The 22647-nt window shown below is 42.1% G+C and overlaps 1 protein-coding gene across 1 annotated transcript; it reads right to left on the reverse strand.

The window, feature by feature from the left end:
- Positions 1-10725: 10725 nt before the first annotated feature.
- Positions 10726-22207, reverse strand: isoc1 (isochorismatase domain containing 1). Its single transcript, XM_041897340.2, has 5 exons — positions 21743-22207; positions 17234-17353; positions 15002-15205; positions 12883-12999; positions 10726-11801 (listed from the first exon to the last, which is right to left on the reverse strand). The coding sequence occupies exons 1-5, from the start codon at positions 22055-22057 to the stop codon at positions 11655-11657; spliced, it is 903 nt and encodes a 300-aa protein (XP_041753274.1). The 5' UTR covers positions 22058-22207; the 3' UTR covers positions 10726-11654.
- Between the last annotated feature and the right edge of the window lie 440 nt (positions 22208-22647).

Raw genomic sequence — 22647 nt, forward strand, 5'->3', positions numbered from 1 at the left:
GTGGAAACATTATGCTTTGGGGGTGTTTTTCTGCAAAGGGGACAGGACAACTTCACCGCATCAAAGGGACGATGGACAGGGGCATGTACTGTCAAATCTTGGGTGAGAACCTCCTTCCCTCAGCCAGGGCATTGAAAATGGGTCGTGGATGGGTATTCCAGCATGACAATGACCCAAAACACACGGCCAAGGCAACAAAGGAGTGGCTCAAGAAGAAGCACATTAAGGTCCTAGAGTGGCCTAGCCAGTCTCCAGACCTTAATCCCATAGAAAATCTGTGGAGGGAGCTGAAGGTTCGAGCTGCCAAACGTCAGCCTCGAAACCTTAATGACTTGGAGAAGATCTGCAAAGAGGAGTGGGACAAAATCCCTCCTGAGATGTGTGCAAACCTGGTGGCCAACTACAAGAAACGTCTGACCTCTGAGATTGCCAACAAGGGTTTTGCCACCAAGTACTAAGTCATGTTTTGCAGAGGGGTCAAATACTTATTTTCCTAATTAAAATGCAAATCAATTTATAACATTTTTGACATGTGTTTTTCTGTTTTTTTGTTGTTGTTATTCTGTCTCTCACTGTTCAAATAAACCTACCATTAAAATTATAGACTGATCATTTCTTTGTCAGTGGGCAAACGTACAAAATCAGCAGGGGATCAAATACTTTTTTCCCTCACTGTATATTGTAAAAAAGATAGAGGATTGTTAGTGTTTCCAATGACATCATACAGAGACACTGATGACATCAACTGGTGTGCATCATGTGTTTTTTCTAACCTTTGCCGGCTCATAGGTTGTTGTTGTTTTTAATCACATGATGCACACCAGATTATTAATTGAAAAAGGGTGCAAAAAATTGCAACAAGAGAAAATATTAAAAATTCTGAAAACAAATGAAAGCTACCATTCCATATTAGCTTGTAGCAGGAGAAGCCTTAACTTGGTCAAGACAAATAGCTCGATATAAGATATTGAGAGGAAGAAAGATATTTAAAAAGGAGTTGTTGATACTCCAAAAGGGAGCTGGACAATTGTCCAAAGAGACAACAGGTGGGCTAATAAGAGAGCACATGCAGTAGTAGTGGTTGCAAACATTTATTCATGTGATCAGCCAATACAACATAAGGGTGTTTTATACAGCAGTAGTTTACAAATCTATAATCTGTGTTAACACAGAACTAAAATCTTGCATAATTTGTTCAGCTGCGTGATTAACTTCTGTGTTCATGCATGTTAGAAATTGAGAGTTCAGGCAAAAACATCTGCACCCTCGCAAAAGCCTCTGAGAATAATATAGACGAATACGCTGATTCAGTGAGTGGGTTCATTTGGAAATGTATAGGAGATGTCCTACCCACTGTGACTATTAAAACCTACCCTAACCAGAAACCGTGGATAGATGGCAGCATTCGCGAAAAACTGAAAGCACGAACCACCGCATTTAACCATGGCAAGGTGACGGGGAATATGGCAGAATACAAACAGAGTGGTGGTTCCCTCCGCAAGGCAATCAAACAGGCAAAACGTCAATATCGAGACAAAGTGGAGTCGCAATTCAACGGCTCAGACACAAGATGTATGTGGCAGGGTCTACAGACAATCTGTCACGGTTTCTGCCGAGGCTGCTCCTTCTCCTTGTTCGGGCAGGCTTCGGCGGTCGTCGTCCCCGGAGTACTAGCTGCCACCGTTCGTTGTTTCTGTGTGTGTTTGGTTTGGTCTGTTTTGGTACACCTGTTGCTCATTTTGTCTTGATTGTGTCCTTTAAGTTCTTGTTGTTTCTGTCTTGTGGTTGTGTGTAGTTGTTCTATGTCAGCAGGTGTTGCCAGTCAGTTTGTGCTCTATTTTTATAGAGAGTCCGCACTGTTGTGCGTTTGTTGTATTTTTACGCTGAGTGCGTTATTTTCCTTGTTCTTCCGGCTCTGATTGTAGCCGTTCATTCTGTGGACTTTATTAAAGTATTTTGGACTTGCATCTGCATCCTGCATTTGATTCCACACCACACCTACGCCCGGCTCTGACATAACTACACACCATTCATGGAATCAGCAGGAGCAGCAGCAGCAACCGAGTCATGGGAGGAGCGCGTCCGCGGACAGGATGACAGGATAGCCCAGATCACCAACGCTCTACAGGGAGTAATGAATACCCTGCATCGCCTGGAGACCAGTTGGGCATCCACGCCTCCTCCCACAGGACCACCAGCACCGGTCAGTCCCTTAGTCCACGCTCCGGAACCCAATGGGATTCGGCTCTCGCTCCCGAGGGCGTATGATGGTACTGCTGCCGGGTGTCAAGGTTTCCTCCTACAAGTAGAACTCTACCTCGCCACCGTACACCCGGTGCCCTCGGGACACGAGAGCGTTTCCGCCCTCATCTCCTGTCTCACCGGCAAGGCGTTGGAGTGGGCCAACGCCGAATGGAGGAGAATAGACCCCGCGACGATCACCTATGCGGAGTTCTCCCGTCGCTTCAGGGCTGTATTCGACCATCCACCTGAGGGGAAGGTGGCGGGAGAACGTCTATTCTACCTCCGACAGGGGAAAGGAGCGCCCAGGAGTTTGCACTGGAGTTCCGGACTCTAGCGGCAGACGCAGGGTGGAATGAGCGGGCCCTCATAGACCACTTCCGCTGCAGCCTACGGGAGGACGTCCGTCATGAGTTGGCCTGCAGGGACACCACCCTCACGTTTGACCAGTTGGTAGACATGGCCATTCGCCTCGACACCCTGTTGGCCACCCGCGGACGTCCTGAGTGGGGGTCGTCCATTCCACCCTCCAGCACCTCCGAGCCTAGTCCTATGGAGCTCGGGGGTGCTGGCGCTAGAGAGGAGAGGAAAAGGAGCCCCAGGGGGACCAACCCCTGTACCTACTGTGGCCGTGGAGGACACACTGCGGCCAGGTGCTGGGGGGGGTCTCCTAGGGGGAGAGACGGCAGGCCACGCAGTGTGTCCTCAACGGCTCAGACACGAGACGTATGTGGCAGGGTCTACAGACAATCACGGACTACAATAGGAAAACCAGTGTCAAGTTGCGTCAATTCAAATCTGGTATAGGAACAAAAAGAGGTGAACACACGTCTTCTAAAATAGACTAGTATTTTAATTAATGCAAACACTTGAAATGGTAAATATGATGTTCGTATATACGGGCCCACTGAAAAACCATGCAGGGCAGACAGAGAACTGAGCTTTTGTTATAAGTTCTTCTTTAAATACTCTGACAGAGATAGTTCCCGCTCCCTGCTGGGCCTGTCAGAGTAGAGGCTGGGTGTGGTTTAAACTTACCCAACCTATCGATGGCGCACAGGCTGGTCCCAGCACCTTGGCGCTTCACTGTTGCCAGGCATTAGTTGTTATCTTTACAACTTGTCTCGAGTCAGCAACCTCAGACATAGTTTGTCCTTCTTTGTAGCAGAACACATGTCCTTGAGCGGTTTAACAAAGAGGCTGTGTGTGTGAGTCACAAGCCTGTCTCAGCCTACCCCCTAACGGTTCCTCACATTAATCACAGCTTGTTATGTTAAACAATCTATATCAGTACAGCACAAACCTATTATGTTTAATCATTAATGTATTCTTTCTAAGCTAGGCATCACATCTAGTTGTAAGAAAATAGATCCCCACACCAGCCACGTCGCGGTCACCGACGTCTTGCTGCCAGACAAGTTAAACAAGTTATTTGACCGCTTTGAGGATAACACAGTGCCACCGCCGCAGCCAGCTACCAAGAACTGTGGGCTCTCTTCTCCATGGCCGACGTGAGTAACACATTTAAACGTGTTAACCCTCGCAAGGCTGCTGGTCCAGACGGCATTCCTAACCGCGTCCTCAGAGCATGCGCAGACCAGCTGGCTGGTGTGTTTATGGACATATTCAATCTCGCCCTATCCCAGTCTGCTGTCCCCACTTGCTTCAAGATGTCCACCATTGTTCCTGTACCCAAGAAAGCAAAGGTAAAAGAAAGCAAAGGTAACTGAACTAAATGACTATCACCCCATAGCACTCACTTCTGTCATCATGAAGTGCTTTTTAGAGACTAGTCAAGGATCATATCACCTCCACCTTACCTGTCACCCTAGAACCACTTCAATCTGCTTACCGCCCCAATAGGTCCAATAGGTCCACAGATGATGCAATCGCCATCACACTGCACACTGCCCTATCCCATCTGGACAAGAGGAATACCTATGTAAGAATGCTGTTCATTGACTATAGCTCAGCATAGTACCCTCCAAGCTCATCATTAAGCTTGAGGTCCTGGGTCTCAACCCCGCTCTGTGCAATTGGGTCCTGGACTTCCTGACGGGCCACCCCCAGGTGGTGAAGGTAGGAAACAACATCTCCACTTCACTGATCCTCAACACTGGGGCCCCACAAGGGTGTGTGCTCAGCCCCCTCCTGTACTCCCTGTTCACCCATGACTGCGTAGCCATGCACGCCTCCAACTCAATCATCAAATTTGCAGACGACACAACAGTAGTAGGCTTGATTACCAACAACGATGAGACCGCCTACAGGGAGGAGGTGAGGGCTCTGGGAGTGTGGTGCCAGGAAAATAACCTCTCACTCAACGTCAACAAATCAAAGGAGATGATTGTGGACTTCAGGAAACAGCAGAGGGAGTACCCCCCTATCCACATCGACGGGACAGCAGTGGAGAAGGTGGAAAGTTTTAAGTTCCTTGGCGTACATATCACTGACAAACTGAAATGGTCCACCCACGCAGACAGTGTGGTGAAGAAGGTGCAACGGCGCCTCTTCAACCTCAGGAGGCTGAAGGAATTTGACTTGGCCCATAAGACCCTCACAAACTTTTACAGATGCACAATTGAGAGCATCGTGTCGGGCTGTATCACCGCCTGGTACCACAACTGCACCGCCCGCAACCGCAGGGCTCTCCAGAGGGTGGTCCTGTCTGCACAACGCATCACCGGGGGCAAACTACCCGCCCTCCAGGACACCTACAGCACCCGATGTCACAGGAAGGACAAAAATATAATCAAGGACAACTAACACCCGAGCCACTGCCTGTTCACCCAGCTATCATCCAGAAGGCGAGGTCAGTACAGGTGCATCAAAGCTGGGACCGAGAGACTGAAAAACAGCTTCTATCTCAAGGCCATCAGACTGTTAAACAGCCATCATTTTACATTTTAGTCATTTAGCAGACGCTCTTATCCAGAGCGACTTACAGTTAGTGAGTGCATACAATTTATTTTATTTTATTTTTTATACTGGCCCCCCGTGGGAAACGAACCCACAACCCTGGCGTTGCAAGCGCCATGCTCTACCAACTGAGCTACACGGGGCACAGAGGCGCTGCTGCCTACATACAGACTTGAAAATCACTGGCCACTTTAATAAATGGAACACTAGTCACTTTAATAATGCCACTTTAATAAGGTTTACATATCTTGCATTACTCGTCTCATATGTATATACTGTATTCTATACTATTGTAATAATGTTTACATATCTTGCATTATCTCATATGTACAGTGGGGAGAACAAGTATTTGATACACTGCCGATTTTGCAGGTTTTCCTACTTACAAAGCATGTAGAGGTCTGTAATTTTTATCATAGGTACACTTCAACTGTGAGAGACGGAATCTAAAACAAAAATCCAGAAAATCACATTGTATGATTTTTAAGTAATTAATTTGCATTTTATTGCATGACATAAGTATTTGATCACCTACCAACCAGTAAGAATTCCGGTTCTCACAGACCTGTTAGTTTTTCTTTAAGAAGCCCTCCTGTTCTCCACTCATTACCTGTATTAACTGCACCTGTTTGAACTCGTTACCTGTATAAAAGACACCTGTCCACACACTCAATCAAACAAACTCCAACCTCTCCACAATGGCCAAGACCAGAGAGCTGTGTGTGGACATCAGGGATACAATTGTAGACCTGCACAAGGCTGGGATGGGCTACAGGACAATAGGCAAGCAGCTTGGTGAGAAGGCAACAACTGTTGGCGCAATTATTAGAAAATGGAAGAAGTTCAAGATGACGGTCAATCGCCCTCTGTCTGGGGCTCCATGCAAGAACTCACCTCGTGGGGCATCAATGATCGTGAGGAAGGTGAGGGATAAGCCCAGAACTACACGGCAGGACCTGGTCAATGACCTGAAGAGAGCTGGGACCACAGTCTCAAAGAAAACCATTAGTAACACACTACGCCGTCATGGATTAAAATCCTGCAGCGCACGCAAGGTCCCCCTGCTCAAGCCAGCGCATGTTCAGGCCCGTCTGAAGTTTGCCAATGACCATCTGGATGATCCAGAGGAGGAATGGGAGAAGGTAATGTGGTCTGATGAGACAAAAATAGAGCTTTTTGTTCTAAACTCCACTCGCCGTGTTTGGAGGAAGAAGAAGGATGAGTACAACCCCAAGAACACCATCCCAACCGTGAAGCTTGGAGGTGGAAACATCATTCTTTGGCGATGCTTTTCTGCAAAGGGGACAGGACGACTGCACCGTATTGAGGGGAGGATGGATGGGGCCATGTATCGCGAGATCTTGGCCAACAACCTCCTTCCCTCAGTAAGAGCATTGAAGATGGGTCGTGGCTGGGTCTTCCAGCATGACAACGACCTGAAACACACAGCCAGGGCAACTAAGGAGTGGCTCCGTAAGAAGCATCTCAAGGTCCTGGAGTGGCCTAGCCAGTCTCCAGACCTGAACCCAATAGAAAATCTTTAGAGGGAGCTGAAAGTCCGTATTGCCCAGCGACAGCCCCGAAACCTGAAGGATCTGGAGAAGGTCTGTATGGCGGAGTGGGCCAAAATCCCTGCTGCAGTGTGTGCAAACCTGGTCAAGACCTACAGGAAACGTATGATCTCTGTAATTGCAATCAAAGGTTTCTGTACCAAATATTAAGTTCTGCTTTTCTGATGTATCAAATACTTATGTCATGCAATAAAATGCAAATTAATTACTTTAAAATCATACAATGTGATTTTCTGGATTTTTGTTTTAGATTCCGTCTCTCACAGTTGAAGTGTACCTATGATAAAAATTACAGACCTCTACATGCTTTGTAAGTAAGAAAACCTGCAAAATCGGCAGTGTATCAAATCCTTGTTCTCCCCACTGTATATACTGTATTCTATACTATCTATTGCATCTTAGCCTATGCCGCTCTGACAATGACATTGCTCATCCATATATTTATATATTCTTATTCCATTCCTTTACTTAGATTTGTGTGTATTAGATATTTGTTGTGGAACTGTTAGATATTACTTGCTAGATATTACTGCACTGTCAGAACTAGAAGCACAAGCATTTCGCTGCACTCGCAATAACATCTACTAACCATGTGTATGTGACCAATACATTTGATTTGATTTGATTTGAAAAGGAAACTCTCAGCCAATGCCCTGCCCCCCCCAGCCAGCCCGCCCACCCCAGCCAAAGCCCCGCCTCCAAGAGCTGTCGTACATTCAATTTGTACAGTGAATATATATACAGTGGGTATCATAAGTATTCACCCCACTGGGATCCTTTCACATTTTGTTGCATTACAAAGTGGGATTGAAATAGATTTGTTAATGATTGTTTATCATTTATCTACACAAAATACCATAAATGTCAAAGTGAAAAGAAAACTCTACTAATTTTTGCAAATTAAATAAATAACTAAAATATAGTTGTTGCGTAAATAATCATCCCCTTTGTTTAGGCAAACCTAAATTAGTTCAGGAGTAACATTTGGCTTAACAAATCACAAAAATTACATGGATTCACTCTGTGTGAAGTAATATGGGTTGACATGATGTTTTAACGACTACCCCTTCCGCTGTCCCCCATACATACAACTGTAAGGTTCCTCAGTCAAGTACTGAATTTCAAGCACAGACTAAAGACCAGGGAGCTTTTCGAAAGCCTCATAAATGAAGGGCAGTGATTGGTAGATGGGTAACAATAACAAATCAGACATTGAATCTCTCTTTAACCTCTACGGGATAGGTGACCCTTATACGGGACAGTTGTTGCTCAATATGCGATATGTGACTAGAATGGTGTTGTAAACAACAGCCAACTTTCCGGGACATAGACATGTCTTATATTGGCAGAAAGCTTACATTCTTGTTAATCTAACTGCAGTGTCCAATTTACAGTAGCTATTACAGCAAGAAAATACCATGCTATTGTTTGAGGATAGTGCACAACAACAAAACACTTTTATCACGGCAACTGGTTTGGTACATTCACCTCTGAAGGTAAATGATGTACTTACTTACATTCAGTAAACTTGCTCTGATTTGTCATCCTGAGGGTCCCAGAGATAAAATGTAGTGTAGTTTTGTTTGAAAAATCTATTTTTATATTCAAATGTAGGAACTGGGTTCTACAGTTTGACCTCTGACTCCACACCCACCTCGCCCAGCCATCTAGATGTGTGAGGGTTAGTGTCTTTGTAGTGATGTCATGTCATAGGATTGTGAGGACAGGGAAAGAGTTAAGAGATGAGTGGTTTGGGGCCATGAAGTCTACATTCCTTATGTCAAGGTAGATTACTGATGTTTAGAATAGCATGAGTGATGGGCAGGATACTGAATTGGGGTAAAGAGTGATGAACATCAAAGACAGGGAGCGCCCATGGAGACTTGCCAGATGTATGCCAGCAGAAAGGTAATAAAGGCTATATAAGGTAGAGTGTCTTCTTTGTTCAAGTTAGTTCGTAGCATCAAGGGCAAAGCTCTGGTCATTGTTGTCACGAACCCGGTACCGATCATTAAATAATTGCATGAACTTTCTACAAAGTGTCTCAGTATATCCTTGCATCCTTGATTCTTTGAAAACCCGAGAAACTCATCATAACAGTCTTTCCTGTAGGGAAGCTAATGGTCCATTATTTATGACATTCCTGGGAGTGTGCAAACTAAAATGTTGTATTACCATGGCATTTTTGTATGTTCTCTATAGTTATGTACTTGAAAACCAATTCGGCACATTTGGGAAAACTCATGGCAGACTTGATACAAAACATTGTGTAGTGAAGTAATTCTTCACTGGATCAGTCTGAAACTTTGCACACACACTGCTGCCATCTGGTGGACAACATCTAAATTACTTCTAGAATCCTACATCACTGTCTGGCCTTTCTCTTGCATTTTTTAAAATAGAAAACACGTTTATTATCTTTTACCAGATCTAATGTGTTATATTCTCCTACATTAATTTCACATTTCCAAGAGTGTGCATATCCTTGCTTCAGGTCCTGAGCTACAGTATGTCATTTTAGGTGAAAATGGAAAAAAAAGGGTCCGATCCTTAAGGGGTTTTAAGCATGGTCAAGTTAATAATGATGATGTATTGAACCACCCAGACACATCAAAGATACAGTCGTCCTTCTGAACTGAGCTGCAGGACAGGAAGGAAACTGGGTGAATACTTAAGATAGGTGCTGTAAACACCAGATAATCAGATAGGTACTGTAGACTCCAGATAGTCGGATAGGTACTGTAGACTCCAGATAGTCGGATAGGTACTGTAGACTCCAGATAGTCGGATAGGTACTGTAGACTCCAGATAGTCGGATAGGTACTGTAGACTCCAGATAGTCAGATAGGTACTGTAGACTCCAGATAGTCAGATAGGTACTGTAGACTCCAGATAGTCAGATAGGTACTGTAGACTCCAGATAGGATAGGTACTGTAGACTCCAGATAGTCAGATAGGTACTGTAGACTCCAGATAGTCAGATAGGTACTGTAGACTCCAGATAGTCAGATAGGTACTGTAGACTCCAGATAGTCAGATAGGTACTGTAGACTCCAGATAGTCAGATAGGTACTGTAGACTCCAGATAGTCAGATAGGTACTGTAGACTCCAGATAGTCAGATAGGTACTGTAGACTCCAGATAGTCAGATAGGTACTGTAGACTCCAGATAGTCAGATAGGTACTGTAGACTCCAGATAGTCAGATAGGTACTGTAGACTCCAGATAGTCGGATAGGTACTGTAGACTCCAGATAGTCGGATAGGTACTGTAGACTCCAGATAGTCGGATAGGTACTGTAGACTCCAGATAGTCAGATAGGTACTGTAGACTCCAGATAGTCAGATAGGTACTGTAGACTCCAGATAGTCAGATAGGTACTGTAGACTCCAGATAGTCGGATAGGTACTGTAGACTCCAGATAGTCAGATAGGTACTGTAGACTCCAGATAGTCAGATAGGTACTGTAGACTCCAGATAGTCAGATAGGTACTGTAGACTCCAGATAGTCAGATAGGTACTGTAGACTCCAGATAGTCAGATAGGTACTGTAGACTCCAGATAGTCAGATAGGTACTGTAGACTCCAGATAGTCAGATAGGTACTGTAGACTCCAGATAGTCAGATAGGTACTGTAGACTCCAGATAGTCAGATAGGTACTGTAGACTCCAGATAGTCAGATAGGTACTGTAGACTCCAGATAGTCAGATAGGTACTGTAGACTCCAGATAGTGAGATAGGTACTGTAGACTCCAGATAATCAGATAGGTACTGTAGACTCCAGATAATCAGATAGGTACTGTAGACTCCAGATAGTCAGATAGGTACTGTAGACATGTCTCAACAATTTTTTATATTTATTTCCCCCTTTTCATTACAGGCAGATATGAGAATACGGCACGCCACTGAACACACAATACAAATAGAGGAAGTATCATTCTTAATTACTGTCATACTGTGAGCCGTTGACAAAAATGGAAACAACAGGAAATATACATTAGGAAATATATACTGTTTATTCATTTTTCTACATCGTACCCTGACTCACACACAATATAATAGTCACATGAAGCACTTTTTCACCCACGTACTCAGGCAGGCTAGAAAGCACAGTGCATAAATGTAACTGGAACCAAAATAAGCCCAGCCCAGGTTTCCCCGATCCTAGTCTGAGACCCAGTGTATATGTTTATCAACCAACAGGAAACTGGTCAGTGATAATGTAGTGGTCCCATGACATCACCTCAATGTGCACTTCCAGTTCAAGTCAAGTCCATGCCTAAAACAAAGTTTTATTTTCACAATATCTAATCCAGCTGGAGTAAAATGCTGCATACACAATGGGCTTCCCAGACCAGGACTGAAGGAGAACTGGTCCATCCCCACAATGGGCTTCCCAGACCAGGACTGAAGGAGAACTGGTCCATCCCCACAATGGGCTTCCCAGACCAGGACTGAAGGAGAACTGGTCCATCGCCAATTCACCTTAAAGTTGCAATCAGCAGGAAAAAGATGAGGGACGGGGCTGGAGAAATGTAACCACTCAAATTCATAGACAGAGCTATGGACGCAATATATACGAGGCTACTTTGTTTACAAACATTGGGAGTGAAACAAGTTTATATTTTGGATTCTGATGGGATACGAAAGTTGAACTAAGCTCGTGAGGCATTTATAAGTTATATTCTTTAAGAATCAATGGGTTCATATCATTAATTTATAAGTCCTTAAATAGATGTAGCAACTGCTGATTGCCCCTTTAAACCTCTTGACCCCTGTTGGTTCTCTGTCATTGCTTGACGATAGAAGTTGTCCCTAACTTATATCCTTAACCAATACGAGAATATAAACCCATATCTGATCTGGGATCAGAGGATAAGGACAAATTCTACCTTCTCCTTATTGACCCTGTGTGGCCTAGTCTAGACCTTGGAGAGCAAGCCAGACTCGGGGGCGCTGGCCTTGATGATATTCTGGATCTCCTTGAATTTTGGGTGCTCCTTGTCGCCTACCAGCTGGAGGAGGACAGACTCACTGGTGGTGACAATGATCCCGGTGCGAGCCATTCGCTGAGAGAGATAGAAAGAGAGATAGATAGAGAGAGAGACAGATAGAAAGAGATAGAACGAGAGAGAAAGAGAGAGAGAGAGAGAGAGAGAGAGAGAGAGAAAGAGAGCGATAGAGAGAGAGAGAGAGAGAGAGAGAGAGAGAGAGAGAGAGAGAGAGAGAGAGAGAGAGAGAGACAGAGAGAAAGAAAGAAAGAGAGAGATAGAGAAAGAAAGAGAGAGAGATAGAAAGAGTGAAAGAGAGATAGAAGGAGTGAAAGAGAGACATAAAAAGCAAGAGAGAGATAGAAAGAGAAAGATAGAAAGAGAGAAAGAGAGAGATAGAAAGAGAGAGAGAGAAAGATAGAGAGATAGAAATAGAGAGAGATAGAAAGAGAAAGAGAGATAGAAAGAGAGATAGAAAGAGAGAGAGAGAAAGAGAGAGAGAGAGAAAGAGAGAGAGATAGAAAGAGAGAAAGAGAGAGAGAGAGAGAGATAGAAAGAGAGAGATAGAGAGAGAGATAGAAAGAGAGAGAGAGATAGAAAGAGAGAGATAGAAAGAGAGAGATAGAAAGAGAGAGATAGAAAGAGAGAGAGAAAATGAAGAGGAGGTGGGTCAGGTGAGGAATGTTATTTCGTGGCAAGTACCCACTAGCACTTCCTGAATTGACCGGAATTGAAATGGAATTGTTTAAATGGATTGCTGTTAGAAGCACCGTCTTTCACCATATAAATGTTGAAAATAACTTGTTGAAAATGTTTCAGCAGCATATATATTTGATGGAAATAGAGTCAAATAGCTTATTCACCCAATATCCCTTAGCTAACCTAGCAGAGCCGTCTTATCGCGATACCAATACCCTGTTGCTTTTTAATTTGCCGCATTCTTTGTTCACAAATGAAATCATGTAATATCACTGATTCATTCTCATTGACAGCCTGCGAGCTACCGGTCGCCTGCGAGCTAACATGTTGGAGACCCCCGCCCCCGTGCTAGTGTAATGTTTTCATATTACACTTGTATGATATTATGTAAATAATATGAACATGTGATAATATATGAACATATACATTTAAATAAAATACATGGAAATATGATACTTACCTCCAGTGCAAACATTCTGTCCATCATGCTGCGGGATGAGGTGGAGTCAGCCACGATGTGCACCTCGAAACCCCTCGCTTGCAGGTCCAGGGCTGTCTGCTGGATGCACACATGGGTCTGAGACAGACACACAGGTCGTCTGGGTTACTTATAGGAAGAGCTATGTTCAAAGTCCTGATGACAAAATGGCTACTAATAAGGACACATATTTGGTTATTAAGTGCATAGGTTCTAAAGTGTACTGTACTGGGATTTCACACTCTGTAGGCCAATCGGCTGCACCACTCAACTACACCCTTAGATGGCGGCAACATGTAAGAAGACAGTCTCCACCCCTGTACAATTTGAGTAGATTTTTGCAGATTGGATATACATTTACATTACATTTTAGTCATTTAGCAGACACTCTTATCCAGAGCGACTTACAGGAGCAATTAGGGTTAAAGTGCCTTGCTCAAGGGCACATCGACAGATTTTTCACCTGGTCGGCTCGGGGATCAGAACCAGCGACCTTTCGGTTACTGGCACAACGCTCTTAGCTACCTGCCGCCCTACTGTAAACCAGTGGTTTTTAACACAGGTGTGTCGCAAAACTTTTCCTAATCTTGATCTTTTTTCTTGGAACACTCACTTATAAAAAGTGTGGAATGCACCTGGAATTTTATTTGGGAGCACTAGTGGAGGTCAGATAAAACATTACATGGTACATGGTTACATCTGTGTGGTTGTTTCCAGTGTCCAGTGTGCTGAGGCTGTTGTTACATTTGTATCATTTAAGGGGTGTGCATCACAAGTCATTTGTATCATTTTTATGTTGCCTGTGGAAACCGTTAGCACCAGGCAAGTCTGATTAGGCTTAGCTGTCCTCACAGCCTCTGCTACAGAAACAAACGGAGCATGGCTTTGTGTCCGTGGTCGCATCTTTACCATGCAGAAAACCGCTCGTCTCTAGCACCACAAACCGTTCAAAACTAAACACCTACTTTACCGGAGCTAAAAAAAAAAATCTTGCTGGGGCGTGGATTCGCGGAACACTCTTAAAGGGTTACACACAAATTAATAATGAGTAAAGAACTATACTGAACAAAAACATAAACGCAACAATTTTACTGAGTTACAGTTCATATAAGGAAATCAGTCAATTGAAATACATTCATTAGGCCCTAATCTATGGATTGCACGTGACTGGGCAGGGGTGTAGCCATGGGTGGGCCTGGGAGGGTTTAGGTCCACCCACTGGGGAGCCAGGCCCAGCCAATCAGAATGAGTTTTTCCCCACAAAAGGGCTTTATTACAGACAGAAATACTCCTCAGTTTCATTAGCTGTCCGGGTGGCTGGTCTCAGACGATTCTGCAGGTGAAACCGCCGGATGTGGAGGTCCTGGGCTGGTGTGGTTACACGTGGTCTGCGGTTGAGAGGCCAATTGGCCAAATTCTCTAAAACGACGTTGGAGGCGGCTTATAGTAGAGAAATCAACATAAAATTATCTTGCAACAGCTCTGGTGGACATTCTTGCAGTCAGCATGCCAATTGCATGCTCCCTCAAAACTTGAGACATCTGTGGCATTGTGTTGTGTGACAGAACTGCACATTTTATTGTCCCCAGCACAAGGTGCACCTGTGTAACGATCATGCTGTTTAATCAGCTTTTTGATATGCCACACCTGTCAGGTGTATGGATTATCTTGGCAAAGGAGAAATGCTCAATAACAGGGATGTAAACAAATTTGTGCACAACATTTGAGAGAAATACGCTTTTTGTGCGTATGGAACATTTCTGGGATATTTTATTTCAGCTCTTGAAACATGGGACCAATACTTTACATGTTGCACTTATATCTTTGTTCAGTATATGAAAACTATGAAAATATTTCAAACAAACACTATTTAATTTATAAAAAAACGTATGGATCAGATGAGATGGAGGTCAATATCACTTAATAAATGAATAGGGAAATGTTAGGTGTTTTATCCCTTCAAGGTGTTTTACGGTTCAAAAAAAGGTTGGGAACCACTGGTGTTGGTTCACATCCTCTCAGATCTCCACAAGTGCAAATGGCGTACGGTCTGGGAGTCGATTTGGGATTCAAGGACAGTCTCCCTCTCTCTAAACCTTACCTCCACCCCGAACAGCACAACACTGCGGACCCCCGGCAGGGCGGCCAGGGCTGCCTCGGCCTCAGGCAGCACCATGGAGAACTTGGTCTTGGGGAACACCAGCCTGGCTCCAGTGATGTCCATCTCCTGCACCGTGCTGCCCAGGCCTTTGGGGTACTGCTCCGACACGATAACGGGAATCCCCAGGATACGAGCCCCCTGGAGCTACACAGTCGAGGGGATGGAGGGAGAGAGGGGAATATATACATGTCATATACAGATCTATGATCTTAATTTGAGCCAGTTTTCAACAGCAGGAAAATAATCCTGCAGCAACAGGAAATGTGAATTATTATGTGGATTATAATGAATGGACATTTTTTGTAGGGGCCGATAAATTTTTCGTAAGGGAAAATCGAGTCAAATTTCAAAGTGAAAATTACAAACTTCAGAAGCCTTTTTAAACCTCAAATACACAAGTTTTAAATGTCCTGTTTTACTTGCAACAGGGTGATTAAATTAAGATTCTACATCTGTATAATAATATATGCCATTCCGCAGACGTTTTTCTCCAAAGCCATTTACAGTAGTGCATGCATACGTTTTCGTAATGTAAAAGAGAGATGGAGAAGGAGAGAGAAAGGGAGATGGAGAAAGAGTATGGAAAAGGAGGAAAAGGGAGAGAGAGAGAGAGAGAGAGAGAGAGAGAGAGAGAGAGAGAGAGAGAGAGAGAGAGAGAGAGAGAGAGAGAGAGAGATACTGAACAAAAATATAAACACAACATGTAAAGTGTTCCTCTGTAGCTCAATTGGTAGAGCAATTGCGCTTGTAACGCCAGGGTAGTGGGTTCGATCCCCGGGACCACCCATACGTAAACATGTATGCGCACACGACTGTAAGTCCCTTTGGATAAAAGCGTCTGCTAAATGGCATATTATTAATTATTATTTTAAGTGTTGGTCCCATGTGTCATGAGCTGAAATAATCATAGTCACAAAAAGCCAGCCCAGGAGTGTGCAAAGCTGTCATCAAGGCAAAGGGTGGCTACTTTGAAGAATCTCACATATAAAATATATTTTGATTTGTTTAACACTTTTTTGGGGTTACTACATGATTCCATATGTGTTATTTCATAGTTTTGATGTCTTCACTATTATTCTACAATGTAGAAAATAGTAAAAAATAAAGAAAAACCCTTGAATGAGTAGGTGTGTCCAAACGTTTGACTGGTACTGTATGTATACACACACACACACACACACACACACACACACACACACACACACACACACACACACACACACACACACACAGTTCATGAACATGGGGCACACTGTCCTCTCTACCCTTCCCTCTCACTCTAACCTCCAGAGAAACATGGTTATGGGAACGTCAGAGGCTGACCCTGTATCTGGTCAGTTTCTCAACAGTAGACAGCCCAGTAACATGACCACGCGTCCTGCCCTCCCTCTCTGGTTGTGTCGCAAATGGCACCCTATTCCCTATATAGTGCACTACTTTTGACCAGAGTCCTATGTGGTGCACTATATAGGGAATAGGGTACCATTTGGGACAGTCTCCCTGTGTTTTCAAACAGGAAGAGACAGACAGTATGTATCATCATGTTAATGTGTGGGTGAGACCTGAGACAGACAGCGTGTATCATCATGTTAATGTGTGGGTGAGACCTGAGACAGACAGTATGTATCATCATGTTAAATAGTATGTTTAGCTAATTTGTAACATATTGTACGTTTAGCAAATTTGTAACATTTAATACGAATTGTAATTTGTAACATAGCCTACGATACGAAACGGATGATGGACATCCACAAATTAATACACACCATACGAAATGTAAAATATCATACTAAATGGAGTGTCTCGGATTTACATACAGAGTAATACGTAATGCTCTGAGACCTGGTTGTAGCCAATATGTAATTGGCAAATTTTTCATGCCTCTGACATGCGGTAATGATAAATAAGGGTGTAATAGCCTACAGTTTTCTTGACATTTTGTTTTCATTTTTGTGATAGGCTCACTATTTATTTTGCCAGGACGCCGGACCGCCTTGCCTGGAGGTAGGTATTAAAGAGGCTGTACAGTTATATTGACCCAAAGCGGTTTTGAGAGAAAAGAGTCCCCTTAATGGACAGAAAATAATGTATCATTTACATACAATATAATATAAATACACATATTGTTTAAATGTAAATTAACAACAGTGTATGAAAAGGGGGTCAATTTACCAGTCTCTGTCCCACACTGATGATGTCACCGAAGTATTTGATAGCTGGGCGGAATCTTTCCTGCATGTCACAGCAGAAGAAGGCCGTGGTGGCAGGGATCAGGTTCCCCAATATTGTCACCTGCATATAAAACAAATAGATGATTTATGGTTTTGCCATCATATTTTTATATTTAGCATACATTATCAATGACTGAGCTTTAATTGACTGCTTTGTCTTTGAGGAGAAATAAGTATTTATGGTATATTAACTATGTGTGTCTTTCAGTGGGGTTGGGATAAAGTGGAAGACGGATTTCCGTTGGACCTTGTGTAAAATTGGACAATAAAAGGAATCTTAATCGTAATATTTGACGTACTATGAAGTATAGTATCTACAGTATAATAGAAATGATAGAATTGAACGTTTTGGTTTGGTTCAGCTCCGTGGTGTATTCAGTAGATTACGGCTTAATGACAAGCACAACAAAAGAATCAGCGACATGCTTCTGATCCTTTTATACCAGCTCATCCCAGTACTGGTCAGGCATTTCACTTATTCTCTTTTTAATATCTCAATGCCACGGCAGAGTATTAATTTACTGAACATATCTTTAATATCACTATTGCTATTATAGACCAAAAATTAATAAGGAAGGGAGAAATAGTATTGTGACATCTCGACAAAGAAATACATTTGTCAGAGTTGAGTGATTCATTTGCCACTGTCTCTCCGTAACTTGGTTGTAATCGTACGATAAGATTTGAAAGATCTAGGTCCGGTTTACCAGACACGTTAAGCCCTGGATTAAAAAGCACTTTTAAACGGAGACTCTCCATTGATCATGCTTTTAGTCCAAGACTTACAGCTAGAATCCTTAAATTGGAACAATATCAAAGCATCCATGATATCAAAAGTATTGTTTTAATCATGTTTTGAGGATATACAGTGTTTGTTTACAAATATTGGAGTAAAACAAGCTTATATTTTGGGTTGTGATGGGGTACTACAGTTGAACTGGGAACATGAGGTATTTATAAGTTATATTCTTCAAGAATTGTAGTGTATCATAATGTATTTATGACCATCTTTTAACAGACATTGGACAGTAAGACTAGCCAATGGTTACAATAGGGGTTCAATTGATATCATTTTAAAAATATTGGTGTAAAGTACTTAAGTAAAAATACTTCAAAGTACTACTTAAGTATTTTTTTTTTGGTATCTGTACTTCATTACTCAACTACATTCCTAAAGAAAATAATGTACTTTTTACTCCATACATTTTCCCTGACACCCAAAAGTACTTGTTACATTTTGAATGCTTAGCAGACAGACAAATGGTCTAATTCACACCCTTATCAAGACAGACTCGCTAAACACAAATGCTTCATTTGTAAATGATGTCTTGAGTGTAGGTGTGCCCCTGGCTATCCATAAATTAAAAACAATTTAAAAGAAAATTGTGCCGTCTGGTTTGCTTAATAAAAGGACTTTGAAATGGTTTATACTTTTACTTTTGATACTTAAGTATATTTAAAACGAAATACTTTTAGACTTTTACTTAAGCATCATTTTACTGGGTGACTTTCACTTGAGTCATTTTCTATCAAGGTATCTTTACTTTTACTCAAGTATGACAATGGGGTACTTTTTCCACCACTCTAAAAAACAAGAGTGGTTATGGTAGTTTCATTGAACATATAATTGGTATTAGTTGAACGGTCCATCTACTTTTTTTGTTGAAAAGTGCCACTGCGAAAGACACAGACTGTCACAATTCTGACATGATTAGCATAAATTACTCAAAATCAGTACACCAAATATGGCCGTCATAGAGCATTGCTTTGGAATGGGTAGAGCATTGCTTTGAATGGGTAGAGCATTGCTTTGAAATGGGTAGAGCATTGCTTTGAAATGGGTAGAGCATTGCTTTGAAATGGGTAGGGCATTGCTTTGAAATGGGTAGAGCATTGCTTTGAATGGGTAGAGCATTGCTTTGAAATGGGTAGAGCATTGCTTTGAAATGGGTAGAGCATTGCTTTGAAATGGGTAGAGCATTGCTTTGAAATGGGTAGAGCATTGCTTTGAATGGGTAGAGCATTGCTTTGAATGGGTAGAGCATTGCTTTGGAATGGATAAAGCATTGCTTTGGAATGGGTAGAGCATTGTTTTGAAATGGGTAGAGCATTGCTTTGAATGGGTAGAGCATTGCTTTGAAATTGGTAGAGCATTGCTTTGAAATGGGTAAAGCATTGCTTTGGAATGGGTAGAGCATTGCTTTGAAATGGGTAGAGCATTGCTTTGGAATGGGTAGAGCATTGCTTTGAAATGGGTAGAGCATTGCTTTGAAATGGGTAGAGCATTGCTTTGAAATGGGTAGAGCATTGCTTTGGAATGGGTAGAGCATTGCTTTGAAATGGGTAGAGCATTGCTTTGGAATGGGTAGAGCATTGCTTTGAAATGGGTAGAGCATTGCTTTGGAATGGGTAGAGCATTGCTTTGGAATGGGTAGAGCATTGCTTTGAAATGGGTAGAGCATTGCTTTGAAATGGGTAGAGCATTGCTTTGAAATGGGTAGAGCATTGCTTTGAAATGGTTATGCCCACTTTTGTCATTCTATTTCTATGTTACTAAAGGTTCAATGGCGTTGTCATCTCTAGTGGTGCCAGTGGTTCCTTTGGGGGGGTTCTATTGACAGCTGCCATAGGAATCAGTAGTAAACCTCCCAAGGATTACACAAGGGTCGTTCTTGAATTGTAGTTGCATTTGCGTCCCTTTCCTTTGCAACCATGAAAAACACTTTAAATGACAAATAGTTACACATCAAACATGTTTTTGTTCATTTTGAACTCCCAATGGGCACACCGTGGTCGAATCAATGTTGTTTCCACTTCATTTCAATGAAATTACTTTGAACCAATGTGGAACAGACGTTGAATTGAAGTCTGTGGCCAGTGGGCTGTTTATTCATGATCAAACATTAGTCCTTTATGCTGTAAAACGTATGCATTGTTTAAAGTACTTAGGGTAAGCAAATTGGCTTGTCCCAGTAGTGATGTGTAGAGTTGTAGTGACATGTTTTGGGGATTTAGCAATATCTTTCAATTGTTTGTAATGCTAGAAAGTGAAAAGTATTTAATATATTGTATAGATGAATAAAAACAAAGAAGGCTATTAAAATACCACTAGTATAATATCTGTCCCTCAGTTTTATGACATTTGGTGTTAGCGCCTTGAAAATCACGCATTACAAAGATATACAAGAACCTTAAGCATTCCCTCCAGTGGCAAACTTATCGGGGGAGGGGTCTATTTTAAATAATACAATTATTAGCTAATCGCCCCTTTAGTATGTCATACATTTGAGGATTCCATTGACAATTTGGTGAATCTAAATCCAAAGTGTCACTTGGTGTTAGTCAATTTAAATGAAGGGAAAAAACATTGTGAGCAAAATTATAATTCACTTTATACAATTATGTTTAAGGGTTACTGACCTTACATTTCAGCATCTGTGGCCTCCATTTAGGAAAATACTCAATAACCAAAAATAATTAATTGGTGTTACCATCATTGGTGTTCCTACTGCTACTGCTGGCACAATGTTATCATAATGGTAAAAATCATTTAAAGTCATTAAGCTGCCATATTAGTTGATTTAGAATGGGACGATGTACCCAAACACATTCAAATAAATACAAATATAGAAGAAAAAAAAAGTTTTTCCCCCAGAATGCCATGCCCAAATGCCACCGCAATTCAAGAACGACCCACATTCCCATTCTTGTTAGATCAGTCACACTACAATTACAGCTTTGATGTTTTTTAAATGCCAACTTCTGCACGCCATGTTTAGGCAATACTGTTGGTGTTTGTAGCCCTTACTAATCAAAAGCAAATATGATGCATTTTTAAAAATGATTATTTAGCTCAGGCTACTGTATTAGTGAGACACAAATACAAGAGACATAGGGATACTGATACAAGTCTACGTTTGTTTTGGCCAGTTCACACTAAATAGGGTGTATTGGTAAAATAGCCTACTGTAGCAAAATAAAATGATTAATTTCCCTTCTACGGTAGTGTATGTAGAAAGTGATATCAGTAGGCTCGAAGGGCTTCGATTTTACAGTAGAAACATGACGTTAAATAAATAAATAATGACACCAAGTTGACAGATCATTTCCATGCATCTCTCTTCACTACCACCTACAGTACAGTAAAGACAGTCTAGATTCTAAACTAATTCAATATAAATGTAATAAATATGAAATATGACAAATTAAATACTATAATGAATGTTGGATGATAGCTAGTATTTCTAATTAACATTTGTAACGTTCGCCTACAACAAATTGTGTTTTTGTGACAGCGACCTTGCAGACAAGTAGGCCAAGCTACAAAACTCAGCCTCTATGAAACGTATTCAATTTGTCAAAGTACTGTAGCAGGTGTTGACTTTATGGGGATAATGTGCATCATTACATACAACATTTGCAATGAAAAAACGAAACGGTACAATCTTACATCCGTTTCCAAAGGTACAAATCGTAGCTTGCATTTCTCAGATATGATGAATCCTTTCGGCAAATCAATGTACTGTGCCCACTCGTCCGAATACAATTGAATCATGAATTTACGATGGAGGTCTATTTGGCGTCCGTAGATTGACAAAAACTTTTGAATGAGCACTTCATATCCAGAACCAACAGGCACAGAGGACGGCCGCGAGAACGCTGAAAATGAAAGTAAAACAGGGACATGATTGTTGTTGCTGTGACCATCCGCCATGATTCCAGTAGCTGTGTGTGTGCTGTGGATGCGTACAGAAGCGTGAGGCATGAGGCATTCAGGGAGGGCGCAATTGTACAGAATCTAGAAATGCGTTCGGTAGAACAGATAGGACTGTATAGTAGAGGGAAAGAGTAGCCTAGTGTTAGGCCTATACATTCGATTTCTATGGCTCAAACTTCTGAACATTAAACTATAGACTTACCGAATGTTTTTCCTTGAAATATAGTATTTTTTTTCCTTCTTCAAAATTAGGAGTTGAATTTGATCTCAATTTGCATGTGACATTATTGTTGGCTAACAGTAATATCTAACTATTTCTCAAGAGTATAATTTCACTTAACACAATTAATTGTATTTTTAATCCAATGTTGTGTGGTCTATATCAGTTTTTCCCAAATCCAGTCCTTGTGTTACACCCTGACAAACTCACCTGATTCAGCTCATTGAGGGCTGATGATTAGTTGACAAGTTGAATCAAGTGTGCTTGTCCAGGGTTACAACAAACATGTGTAATGGAAGATGGAGGACTGGAGTTGGGAAACACTGTCCTACATAATGTGTGCTGTTGGGGTTACTGGAGGACTGGAGTTGGGAAACACTGTCCTACATAATGTGTGCTGTTGGGGTTACTGGAAGAC

The sequence above is a fragment of the Coregonus clupeaformis genome, chromosome 15 (assembly GCF_020615455.1).
Source record: "Coregonus clupeaformis isolate EN_2021a chromosome 15, ASM2061545v1, whole genome shotgun sequence".
Lineage (NCBI taxonomy): Eukaryota > Metazoa > Chordata > Actinopteri > Salmoniformes > Salmonidae > Coregonus > Coregonus clupeaformis.